The sequence below is a fragment of the Bidens hawaiensis genome, unplaced genomic scaffold (genome assembly GCF_021521415.1).
Source record: "Bidens hawaiensis isolate Kalapana, Puna unplaced genomic scaffold, B.hawaiensis_p1.1 tig00014849_1, whole genome shotgun sequence".
Taxonomy (NCBI): Eukaryota; Viridiplantae; Streptophyta; class Magnoliopsida; order Asterales; family Asteraceae; genus Bidens; species Bidens hawaiensis.
In genome coordinates this window covers 550,289-563,224 of record NW_027492314.1, presented here as the reverse complement: position 1 = coordinate 563,224, position 12,936 = coordinate 550,289, and the positions used below count along the sequence as shown (strand labels likewise).

Here is a 12,936-nt window from a genome sequence, read left to right as displayed (position 1 = left end):
ACGAAGTTTATTGCAACGTACCTATTTGTTGCTATCAAGGGGCTTGTAGCACAATGATATCAAAATGTTAATAAAGGTGTCTCTCCCAAGAGTTCATGTTTCATCGTGTACAAAATGTTGTACATTTATTGATGTGTGAGCATGTCGCTCAAACATAATTTATTGTTGGTGTTTAAAAGGTCATTAGTATCATTTTGTTATAATTAGATATATTTAATGCGAAAATGAAATTGTAATATGCATCAATAATAGTTAGAAGGTGTGTAGTACATACTTGTTCGAGAATCGAGACTAATAAGTCCAACCGCCAACAAACCCAAAGGTTCAAGGGGTTGTACGCCCTTGGTGAGGAACCTGGAGGAGTGTCCCATGTGTGTGTGTGTGTGGGGGGGGGGTGGTTCAGGGTTAGAGCCCATGGTGGAGTTCCCATTGTCCGGTCAATGACAAACACCTACAGTGAAAAAAATTCCGCTACTGCTTGTTTGAAAGCCAATGGAAGTTTCTTTGGCTTTGCATGATTTATGGTAGGTTGCATTAGAACTTATCGAAGTGGTAGCCGATCATCAGTGGTAGATAGAGATAAGTGGAAATTGGTTGCAACAATAACTATAATCATCAACAAGTAGATCGACATATGGCAACTAGGCATCAGTAGTAAGTACGAGTAGCAGCAACTACGATCAACAAGTATGCATCAATAGTAACTTAACCATCAACAGTAACGGAGTTACTACTCACAGGTCAATCACTAACAATAACACATTTACCACTAAAGGAGTTACAGACAATAGACTTTTTCCACGAATATAAGTTATTGCTGAGATAACAAAATAACCACTATCAATTTAATTGCTAACTAAACACGCTTTATCATGAACAGCTGCGTCGTTCACTTAAAAGTTGCTACCTAAAACATATTCTCGTTGTTATTGAGCTTTCTAAATTATCCAATTAAGTTGCGTACCCATAAAGTTACTTTAATTTGAAAGTGTATATATCGATCGAATACATAAAATAAAGGAACAAAAGTTAAAAATCAAAACCCAAAGGATAACAAGTGTATGTTTAGCAACTGTCAAGGGGCCTTCTTATTTATATGGTTGAGTCTGAGACTGAGTCTGAGTCTGAGTCTGAGTCTGCACCAGAACTGTTGTATTGTCTGTCTCCCTCGCACAAAACAAAACAGAGGAAGATTTGGCTCTCGATTCAACAAATTCATTCCGCTTCATCCGCCATTCCCATGTAATTTTCTTTCATCGTTTATCTCCACCGTCTTTTCAATTCGGTACGCATAATTAATCTCTCTCTCTCTCTTCCTAAATTTACCTACCAATTCTTTACTTTACTTTGCAATTTTGGATCTAATTTTCAATTCCGCATTCAATTTCCTGGATTCCTTCTCAATTATCGTTTATCTATTGTTCTCAGTTTTTAACATGTTACCGTTTAGGGTTAATTTATACTCAAATCTTGATGATTTAAAAACTTTTTTATGCAATTGCAGTGTATAGATCTATTATTATTATTTTAGGATGTGTTTATATTCTGCTAGTAGTTGTAATCAAAATAACTAGGCTTGTTTTTTGTAGCGTAATTACTAATAATAATAATAACAACTACTCTGGTTATTTGTTCGTGTTTAGTATGTTAATTTCATTTGTACCAGATCCCACCGCTAGTCGTATTATATAATTTTCTTCTGAATTTAGTGTATTTGCACTTGTAAATATAGATAGATTTGAGCATGTTGGGACCATAAGTTAAAATATCTAATACTGCAATTGACAACCAAACAATTAGGCTTTTTTGGTGGTCTAATTTGTTGTGCTACAAATGAATGCAAATTAGTACTATATAGCTGAGTAGCACTGCCAGGTGTCTTAAACTGATTGGCTTGTTACATGTTCATAGTAAATTAGCCTCAACTATTTTATGGTTGCAAATAGTGGGCATGCATCAGTTGAGGACCCCATATGGCCATATGTATGGTACAAACTACAAACAATTTAAGGATTGGTGCTTGCTTGGATATTAATTCTTTTCTTGATTTGTTTTTTCTTTTTCTTGTTTTTAAAGTTTTTATTTAATGATTTAATCCGTATGTATGACCGAGACTTCTTATATCTTATGTTACAGAAGAAATAAGCTCCGGTATTCAGTCGATGCATATATTCTATGAGTTTAATGTCACTATGATATTTCTGAATATATTAACCAATTTATACTAAGGCTGCAAGTGCAACGAGTGGGAGATCTTAAACGCGGTTAACTCAGTAAAGATGGAAGATTGCCAGACCCTAAACTCAGACACAAACAATGGATTAAAACACTATCCTTTGACCCCGTTAAGACTTTTAAGGGGTCTGGCATGTTTAGTGGTTTACCTGTCAACCGCCTTCATGTTTTTGGTTTATTTCAGTCCGGTTGCTGCAGTTTTTCCTCGGTTCTTTAGCATACATTACAGCAGAAAAGCTTCATCTTTTCTTTTTGGTATGTGGTTAGCTTTATGGCCGTTTTTATTCGAAAAGATTAATAAAACCAAAGTGGTCTTTTCTGGAGAAACGGTTCCCGAAAAGGAACGTGTTTTGCTTATTGCTAATCACAGAACTGAAGTCGATTGGATGTATCTTTGGGATCTTGCACTCAGAAAAGGTTCTTTAGGATGCATCAAGTATGTCCTCAAACGCAGCTTGATGAAACTACCAATATTCGGTTGGGGATTTCATATTTTTGAGTTTATTTCAGTGGAGAGAAAATGGGAGGTTGATGAAATTATTATGAGAAAAAGGCTCTCAAATTTTACCAACCCGTCGGACCCGTTATGGCTTGCTGTTTTTCCCGAAGGAACTGATTTCACGTAATTTCTTAACTTTTATATTTTTATAAACTGTTAAACTCATTTTATGACCTGTTTGATTTTTATATGCAGAGAACAAAAGTGCATAAAAAGCCAGCAATATGCTGCTGAAAATGGATTACCGATTTTAAAAAATGTGTTACTGCCCAAAACAAGAGGCTTTCATGCTTGTGTTGAAATATTAAGGGGTTCTCTTGATGCAGGTTACTCTCTGGCTCTCAGCATTGACTAAATATTATTCTATTTTGTATGCATAAAATAAAAATGACGAAAATATCATCATGTGCAAAGACTTGATAGAAAATTTTAACACTATTTCATGCGCATAAAATAAACGAAAATGCCATCATGTGCAAAGACTTGATAGAAAATTTTACCACTATTTCATGCGCATAAAATAAACGAAAATGCCATCATGTGCAAAGACTTAACAGAAAAAATTAACGCATGTTAATGGAAATGACGTAAAGCGTGACAAAATGTAAACATTAATTTTATGTTATTTACGTAGCTTATGGACAAAGGTGTAATTTACTCTAATACATATCATTCATTTTTGCTTATTTCAGTGTATGATGTGACAATTGCGTACAAGAACCGATGCCCGACATTCATGGACAATGTTTTTGGTGTGGAGCCTTCAGAAGTGCATGTTAATGTCAGACGAATATCTCTAGAAGAAATCCCAGTTTCAGAAACCGAGTGCAGCACTTGGTTGCTAAAAACATTCGAATTAAAAGATCAACTGCTTTCGGATTTCATAGCCCAAGGTTATTTTCCTAATGAAGGAACCGAAGGAGAGCTTTCAACAGTTAAATGTTTGGTAAATTGCATAATAGTAATAGCTATTACTTCTATATTCGCATATCTTGCGGTTTTCTCATCAGTTTGGTTCAAAGTGTACATTGTATTGTCGTGTGCATATCTTGCGTTTGCTACGGCTTTTAATTTCTGGCCGTCGCCGATTCATGAGTATGTGAAGGGGTTGTTACCTGGTAAAAAATCTTGTTAGGAAATAGGGAAGCAGGTAGAGTTTTGTTATCTGCTGCTAGAAAACTGTTTGAAGATGATTTTTGGTTTGTTAAAGAATAAATTCTTGTATAAGTGGTAAATGTACATTTTTTTTTCTTTTTTGTAATTGTAAACTGTGATGGATGAACATAAACTCATAAAGTTACAATTCAGTAATTTCTTTCTGCTCTATATACATATCTTGGGATTTTTTTTATAACTTGTTATGAAACAATAGAGAAAACGAAGATGACATGGAGAATTGTGTGTTGTTCTTAATGCGATTCAAAGTTTTCTAATTTAGGGGTGTGAATGTGTCTGTTTGATCGATTTAAGGCTCCAATTGAACACTGCGATTATCAAAATACCAGTCGGCTTTGGTTGAATCGTTTATTAACACTTCTGGTTTTGTTTGTTTATTTCGGTAAGTGAATTCAGAAAAAAAAAATCACTAGTTTGGAATCCATTGCCACTCCAGGAATATTCAAAGATAAAACCTTCTATATCTAGTTATAAAAATAACAACTACTACAGGATATACTAAAATTAATCTCACCAAAAATTAATCTCACCAAATAATTGATGTGAAAATCCTATAAAACAAGAATATATTAAAAATTAATATATGATTTTTTTTTTAAAAAAAGATATTATTTATAATGAAGAGCAATTTTATACTAAGAAATAAGCGGGTCTCACCAAACCCGGATAACTTTTAAACCGGGTTATAACATCTTATTTATTCGTGACACTATTTTATTATCAAACCCTAAGTATATTATTAACTTGCTTACAATAAATAAAATTAGAATTCAAAAAATATATAAATATTATAAACGAATAATGCAAAACAACCCCCGTAATACGGGGATAAATTAAATTAAAAATTAGTCTTACCAAATATTTGATATGAAAATCATATAAAATAGCGTATACTAAAAATTAATATCCGATTAAGAAACAATTTTATAGTAAAAGAAAATAAGAGGGTCATGGGTCACCAAATCCAGATAGCTTTTAAACGGGTTATAACATATATCATTTAGTTGTTAAGTCCTTTAATCATCAAACCCTAAGTATATTAAAACCTAATTTGTTTAATAGAAGTAGTTCAGAGAAGACCAAAGCTTAGAAAAATGTTTTCATGAAAGTTGGGTTGAAACAAAAACAGGTGAACAAGAAATGGTAATATTTTTCTTTCTAAAAGTAATATAAAATTAATATGCTATAATAAATATGAGTAATGTGGAACCTTGTTTTGGGTTTTGTAAAACACGAACCTAACCACAACCTCCTCTCTGTCTACACAAGCACACAATATTCGCGTGGTTCATCGGCTTCACCGTCGCCGGCTCCGATGGATATGATGATGCGTGTCGGCTTCTCTCTTGCTATCTTCTTCTTCTTCTTCTTCCTCTCAGGTGTGGTTAAAACTAATATTCATTACTCTCTTTCAATTTCATTAGATAGAATGTAGTAATTGCATCATAACTCTCTTCTTCATTACCGATAGCTTCCAACATTCTGATCGTTAATCAAACTCTATATGCTCCACCTATCGCTTCCTTCGATTTTTGATTCTCGTCGTAATTATTAGGTCTTTTAACGTCAATGCAGCCATTTAATTCCTTAATTATGTGTGCATTCTACTATCATTTACTGTATTTACGGTTATCAAGATAAGCGGAAATCGATTTTGCGATGAGATATATATAACTCTTAACAATGATCCAAAATATATATGTAGTGTTTGGATATATACAAACAACTTTTAACTTAAAGAAATAAAGTAATTATGCTAGCATCATACAGATTTGGAACTAGTTTAATTACTGCACTTCATTTTTGTACTGTAGTTCACACTCTATTTATTTGTACATTTAGTAGGTTAATTTTATTTGTATTGGATCCCACCACAATGTATGTATGTGTGATGTAATTACGAAATAATTTATGATCTGCAGGAGGTGAAGTATCAGCTACGGTGTTTACGTTACAAAACAGCTGTAGCTATACAGTTTGGCCAGGGACACTCAGTGGAAACTCCGGTCCTGTATTAGGCGAGGGCGGATTCTCATTATCGCCTGGTGCCTCTGTTCGGTTTATTGCCATGCCAGGCTGGTCAGGTCGGTTCTGGGCCCGAACCGGATGCACCTTTGATGAATTTGGAAACGGTAAGTGCATGACCGGCGATTGTGGCAGTACTCTTAAGTGCAATGGCGGTGGAGATCCACCAGTTTCACTAGCGGAGTTCACCATCGCTGGCGGCAATAGCAACACTAACAGTGATAAGGACTTTTATGATGTTAGCCTTGTGGACGGGTACAATGTCGGCATTGGCATAAAGCCAACGGGTGGGAATGGCGACTGCCAGTATGCAGGGTGCATAGCAGACCTAAACATTAACTGTCCAACGGAGCTGAGGGTTGTTGATGGTGGTGGCGCAGTGGTGGCTTGTAAAAGCGCGTGTGATGCGTTTAACGCGCCGGAGTTCTGCTGCACCGGGGATCATGCAATGCCAGCCACGTGTGCACCGACACAGTTCTCGGTTATGTTTAAAGCAGCTTGCCCGAGTGCTTACAGCTACGCGTATGATGATGCGTCGAGTACGTTCACGTGTTCCGGGGCGGATTACTTGATTACATTCTGTCCAACTGGGATTTGAGAAACTTAATTACCAAATTTTGATTACAAAATCACTGAGATTGATGATGAATTGATGGGTTAGAAATCAGATAACAAGCAAGTTTTAAAATTTTAAACCTCACTAAATTTCCTTCTTTTTTTGGGTTATTTTCTTCAACAAATTGCATGGCTTATCCTTTACAATTAACAAGATTACACCATGAAAACTTGAACTCAAGGACAAAAGGCTGTTCTATAATTTACAGTTATGAAGCTTCAAAACCATGACTCCATCTCACCTGAGCCCGTACATAGACCGGTGTCGCTAAAAAGTGTTTGATCTGAGCAATCTAGTGATGCACTGCAAGCAATATTATACGCTTGGCATGCTGAATGGCATACTCTTAATCTGTTGTTACCATCTTTCTCACACTTTTGTATCGATATCTGTTTCATTGCACGCGAGTTATGTAATTATATGCGATTTACAAGTACAAAAATAATGAAACCAGTATGGAAATATAGAATCTTACCCAACATGCGAGTCGTCTGGCTGCTTTATCACAGTTTCGGCCTATAATCATATTAAGAATCTTTCTAGCACTGTTTGGGTACAACCGGTGATAATTAGGCATCACCACAACATCCTCCACCTGCCTCAAGATGCTTGATTCACTCGGTGCACAATGTTGCCCGTCACCGTCATTAATTAACAGATCTTTGCAAATTGAAAGGTTATTAAGAACCAATGAACTGTTTCGACAGGTGTACCCCGCGTAGTCAGAGCATCTAAATTCACACACCCCGTTATCACACACTCCACCATGAAGGCTGCATTGTTCATCACAAACCGCTGCAAAAACCGTCCAAAGGTAATTGCTGAATTATGTGTTTTGAGAAAATGAGATTGCAAGGCTAAACACTTAAACTCACCAGTTGAGCAGTCAATCCCGGTGAACCCGTTTTTACATTCACAAACACCGTTCCTTAGGCACTTTCCATGTTCGTTACAGTTGCTAGGGCACGACCCTGAAAACAATAAACACCCGCCAAGAAACTTTAATGATATTATACTGAATATATAGCGTACAAAAACCGCGCAAAAGGATCTTACGTTTGCTACAATCATGGCCATCAAACCCAAGAAAGCAAACACACATTCCATCAATACAATCCCCATTCAAGTTGCATGAGTTGGGGCACTGATTGGATATGAGAACCGGGTTCACACCACAAAGTTCATGATACGGTGGGCAAATCAATTCGCCTGTGTTGCAAACCATTTACACAAATGGAAAAGCTTGAGAACAGAAGAAAGAAAACTGTAAAACTTCAATAACATTTTCCAACATATTACCGTTAAACCCGGGAAATTGAACGGGCCCACCAACCTCCGGGCAAGCTTTCCAAATGCCATCAACAGCAACCTGTAGAGTCATGTTGATGCACCTATGTTGGTAACAACCGTTTCCTTGTGCCATAGAACCTCTAACGAACCCATTACGTACTAATGAAGAGGCCATACACCTATATAAATTATCATTTAAAGTTACCACCATTTAGTTCTGTTTTATCAAACTTCACTGTATATTTGCTTGATATCTGCTAAGAAAACTAAATTTCAGTTTTTACCTCGAGTTACTCCCACGCACTTCACCTAACATTCTATCGGGCATCCGTGCACTGTTGGTGTCGACACATGAACCATCAGAATAAGCTACAAAATAGGTGCAATAATCAGCCAATGTCGATTGTCCGCCTGCATTGACCAAGAATCAGAAAGTCAACTTTTAGGATTAGACCCATTTAATAACATGACACGATTATACCTTTGTTAGCCTGAGGGAAATAACGGGCCCACTGAGGAAGGTCTCCACTATAATTTACAATTGGACAGTAACCCTCGGCCTCCCGATTATATGTACACCCTGAAAACTGCGTGGTATTGCAATGATATGCACCTTTCCATAAATTGCAACGGTTGGTCACAAATTCGGTCCCTTGATTTCGACCCCATTCAAGACGGTCTGCCATGCTGTAATTAGCTTCATACCAACCACTATCTTCTAATAAAGCTAATGTCATTTTTGAAATTACAGATCGTGTATCTACCGAACCCGTCATTATTTCATTCATCAAAAGTCTCTTCTCCCAGTGTGATCCTGTGCATATTATACGATTATGAAATTACTCATGAACCCGGATTTCTTTTTGTTAATATTTTCCTTTTTAATGAAATGGATACTTTAGCGAACCTGATGTCCCACGCCCTCCACCGTCTTCTAATTCTAGACCCGTGAAATTCTCAGAAAATGCCTAACATGAAGTTTTCAAATATTATGTTTTTTGTTGTTTAATTACTTTTAATCAAATAATTTTTTTTAAATAAAATGAAGGTAATATAATATGTACCCCGTAATGATGGCGTGAATGCATGATAACGCGTGGAAGAACTACACGAGTCACCACCCTCCCAAGTTTTTCATCCATGGTTTCTTTAGTGACCTATATAAACAAAAAAATATTAATAATGGTTAAAACTTAGCGCGATTAGCGCAATAAAGTTTCTTAATTTTATACATTGTTGCATCAATAACACAATGGCCAACCTGACTACGTCGTTGTTTTCTGTCGTCTCTAAAATGTGTGAAGGCGTGAGGGTCAAATCCAAGGACATGAATAACCTATAAAACATTTTAAAATGCTCAAATATTTTCAACATTCTTGTCAATTATTAAATAAATAGCAAAGATACTCACTTCATGTATAAGGGTAGCCGAAAGTAATGTTTCCGCTTCTGCTGTCAAGTGACGTGGCGCAACATTTACATGTCCTTTAAACAAACAAATAACAGATTACCAATACTTTCATCCATCTTTGAAACAACTAAAGGCATAAAATAATTAAATACCAGCAATCGCACGACCCCATTGATCACGTTCACATGCCACGGCCCACGCCAACGTGTTACCCGTCGTGGGCCTCGTAGTCACCAAAAGAACCAAATCCGCATCCGCAACGCCCTCTAGAAAAACACCAGGAAACAAAAGTCAATGATCAGACTGAAAAAAGTCAATAGATTGAGTAACAAGTTACCTTCAACGTATTGACGTGGAAGCTGAACACCGCCATCTTGTCCACAAGCAGAGTAACCACTTAACCTTAGGTTTCCTCTCACGCGCTCAACCGCCAGAGCTCGTTTAAACCATTCAGCCGTCTGCCCTACAGCCTGTTCACCACAATATATTAAAAGACATCAAAAATACAAAATTTATCATCAAAAGTTTAATAAAAACCTTGTGAAGCCGATGCCTTTTGTCATCCCCGGTTATATCATCCAACGTGCAGTTATACCAACAGTCACCAAATATTGGAGGATCGTTGTGCGGGTTACACGTGGGACCACCTGAATCATAACCTCCCGGAGGTTCACCTAGCTGCAAAAAAAATAATAATAATCATATTTGCTAATACAATTCAAGTAAAAAAGAATCAGGCTGTTATTATTATTATTATTATCATGATAAACTCACCTTAACTATATCTCCAACATTCCTACAATCTCTATCATGTGAATGACCGACAGCATCATAATTCAAATAAATTCTTATGGGCAACTTTGCATTCTTCAAAAAACTTGATTTTGAAGTTTGTAATAACTCTCTTCCCCTACGGTGAAGATCACCCGAGCTATGATAAACCTGCGGTGTAACCGAAAACACTTTGTTTCCCGGTCTTTTCCGTCTTTGTTCAATTATTTGATCATGAATGCACGAATGTGACTGAATAATTTCACCGCCGTTTTCCGGTCTTCGTGGGTGTAATGGACTATCTCCAAATTTCGCGTGACTGGTATCGAACAATACTAACACTAAAAGCACCTGTAACGCAAGAGTATAATAATTACTATGTAATTAACTAATTACTGTCATTTTATCATGTTTTCATCAAGATATGAAATTGGCTTCAATAATATATGATGTGACATTTAGTTAAAATATTTCTAAATCTTTACTAAATTAAGCTTTGAACACTAATCTTGTTGTACACAGATTCCTGATGATTGATGTTGATAATATGTCAAATTAAGTGAGACATTAGAACCCCAGAAACCCAAATTAACTCACACACACACACACACACACACACACACTGATTTAATTAATTGAATTCAAGACTCTGAAACAAGTTTCAATTTTTATGATTAATAGATGAAATTAACTAAATAAAAAGATGTAATTTGACCTGAATAATCAGTAGCTCAGTCCACAGTTTCCGTGTGAGGAAACAAATGCATCTGGAATTAATAATAACAAAATCGGAAGAACAAATCTTGAACTCCATGAATAGACGCCGGAAAACTCATCGGTTAATCAAATCTCCGGCGACCAGATCGGCGAAACCGCCATTAGAAAACCCAAAATTTGTGGGCATTAATTAGGAAATTGAAGAATTGGGTTTGTGGGTGTGAGCTGTTGTTATTAATATTTGATGATCAGTTGTAATTGAATTGAGATAATATACAAAATAAAGGGTGAATGCCGTTGTTGTACAGAGTGGACTTGTTCTTCGTCTTGAAAAACAGAATAATTACAAAACTTTCAATTAAATATTTTTTCAGAGAATTAATGTTTGTTTTGAGTGTGATTCGTAGACTGGGTTGATTGGTGATTTGGGGAAGAGGGATTTACAGGAAGCCTAACATGAACTAGAATATTACGCTCTGTTACCGACGGAGTTTCATTTAATTTAACAAGCGAAGGGAAAAGAAATTAAGGGACGGAAAGAAAAGTTGTGTTACCGAGTTTCATTAAAGGGAAGGAAAGAACAATAAGTGTGTTTTTGAATTTCATTAAATGAAAGAAAGCAAAGGAAAGGAAAGGAAAGGAAAGGAAAGGAAAGGAAAATAGTGGGTTTTATAGTGTTATTTCTTTCCTTCCATTTTGAAAGGAATTGAATGGATGGAAAGAAAAGGAAAATAAAAAGAAAGGAAATTAACAAAAATGTTTTCATTTCCTTTCTTTTCCTTCGTTAAGTGAGCTCGGGAACACAGCGTTAATGTAGAATATATGTTTTCTTTTCTTTAATGTTATTTATTTTGGGTGTATTAAATGCAACTTTATATTTTTGATGGATATATGTATACTTGGGTAAAACTAAAATAGAAATGGTTTCTTTGGTACAAAGTGTACTAATTTTGTCCTTCAACAAGCCAAAAAATAAAACCACCACCACTAAAACAACTCCAATGTTTCCAAGAAAAGTTCAATATCTTTTACCTATGTTTTATTCAAAAAAATCCAAGGACTTTAATTTTACCAATCATAACTAAATAGGTTCGTCTATAAACACGGGTTTATTTCTCGTCTTTCACAAATACCAAAATGCAGTAAGATAGCCCGTTTGAAATACCTTTGCATTTTTTTTTCAGAGAACTTAAGTGTCTTACACCATTGGAGATTACCTGGCAAGTTGCTTGAGCAAGAATGTATGCAACAAACATGTGTTTGGTAGTTTTATCAAGATCACCAGAGAAAGGACAAAACACCGATTACACAACGATATTGCTCCTTAGCAAAGAAACCAAGGTCGGTAACCTATCCAGTTGTGTGAAGATGTAATTGGGCCTAACATCATTTACCTTGATCAGCTCATCAGCCTTTCTTTTACACTCTTAACTAAGAACACCCAACCGTGTCTAACCTTCACATGCTCCAAGTCACACCCAATTCCATGTTTACCTATTGGCACAAGTTAGTGGGCTTCTCAACATATTTCATCATCATTTGTTAGAATCCTAGACTAGCCCTATTTACCACAGATCTCTCCTGACACTATAACCAATCGCTCCACCATTGTACAAAATTGGAAACCTTGTGTTTAGGGACTTATCCAATCCATCAATCTAACCAAAATATAGAGTTATTACCGCCTCTAACAACTCACATTTAACTGTTATTTAAATCGCCACCCGTCTTATCAAGAACACTTGAAATATTAAAGCTTTGCTTTCAATGCCTCATGACATAAATCTTTGCTTGAATAACCTGCCATAAGCATGACGAATGATAAATAAACCGAATAACCTTCTTTCACAGCCCTTCCTTCCTCATCAAGATTTTTCATGTTTAGAATGACTATGTGATAGAACCGGAAATAGACTTTAAAAAAAATGATAACGTTGCGTTATTTTTTTAAATAAAATAATATTCATACTTTTTTTTAAGTTATAAAAATCGATAAATTTATTACTTTTAATTAGGGTATAGTATTGCGATTTTCTCTTAAAACAACTTTCAAAAAAATTGTTATAAATGTCATGTAACTGGATGTGCATAGGTGTGTAATTATGTATATAAGGTTTGTGTAATTATATACACAAACCACACAATTTTTACCTGTTGAGTTGTTAATTTTAACGTTACATAAGTATATCATATCTT

At 35.7% G+C, this 12,936-nt stretch overlaps 3 protein-coding genes across 3 annotated transcripts; 2 read left to right on the top strand and 1 right to left on the bottom strand.

Annotated features, from left to right (window-relative positions):
• Window positions 1–2,246: 2,246 nt before the first annotated feature.
• Window positions 2,247–4,023, top strand: LOC143547887 (putative 1-acyl-sn-glycerol-3-phosphate acyltransferase 4). Its single transcript, XM_077039193.1, has 3 exons — window positions 2,247–2,857; window positions 2,930–3,060; window positions 3,427–4,023. The coding sequence occupies exons 1-3, from the start codon at window positions 2,280–2,282 to the stop codon at window positions 3,867–3,869; spliced, it is 1,152 nt and encodes a 383-aa protein (XP_076895308.1). The 5' UTR covers window positions 2,247–2,279; the 3' UTR covers window positions 3,870–4,023.
• A 1,202-nt stretch (window positions 4,024–5,225) lies between these two features.
• On the top strand, window positions 5,226–6,581 carry LOC143547904 (pathogenesis-related thaumatin-like protein 3.5). Its single transcript, XM_077039207.1, has 2 exons — window positions 5,226–5,289; window positions 5,833–6,581. Exons 1-2 carry the CDS (start codon window positions 5,226–5,228, stop codon window positions 6,531–6,533), a joined length of 765 nt encoding a protein of 254 aa, XP_076895322.1. The 3' UTR covers window positions 6,534–6,581.
• Window positions 6,582–6,631: 50 nt separating this feature from the next.
• On the bottom strand, window positions 6,632–10,980 carry LOC143547903 (uncharacterized). The gene is made up of 16 exons (XM_077039206.1): window positions 10,739–10,980; window positions 10,027–10,374; window positions 9,790–9,930; window positions 9,590–9,722; window positions 9,405–9,518; window positions 9,253–9,326; window positions 9,103–9,177; window positions 8,906–8,998; window positions 8,749–8,809; window positions 8,323–8,655; window positions 8,126–8,252; window positions 7,851–8,020; window positions 7,608–7,760; window positions 7,427–7,522; window positions 7,027–7,346; window positions 6,632–6,940 (listed from the first exon to the last, which is right to left on the bottom strand). Exons 1-16 carry the CDS (start codon window positions 10,835–10,837, stop codon window positions 6,770–6,772), a joined length of 2,508 nt encoding a protein of 835 aa, XP_076895321.1. The 5' UTR covers window positions 10,838–10,980; the 3' UTR covers window positions 6,632–6,769.
• Between the last annotated feature and the right edge of the window lie 1,956 nt (window positions 10,981–12,936).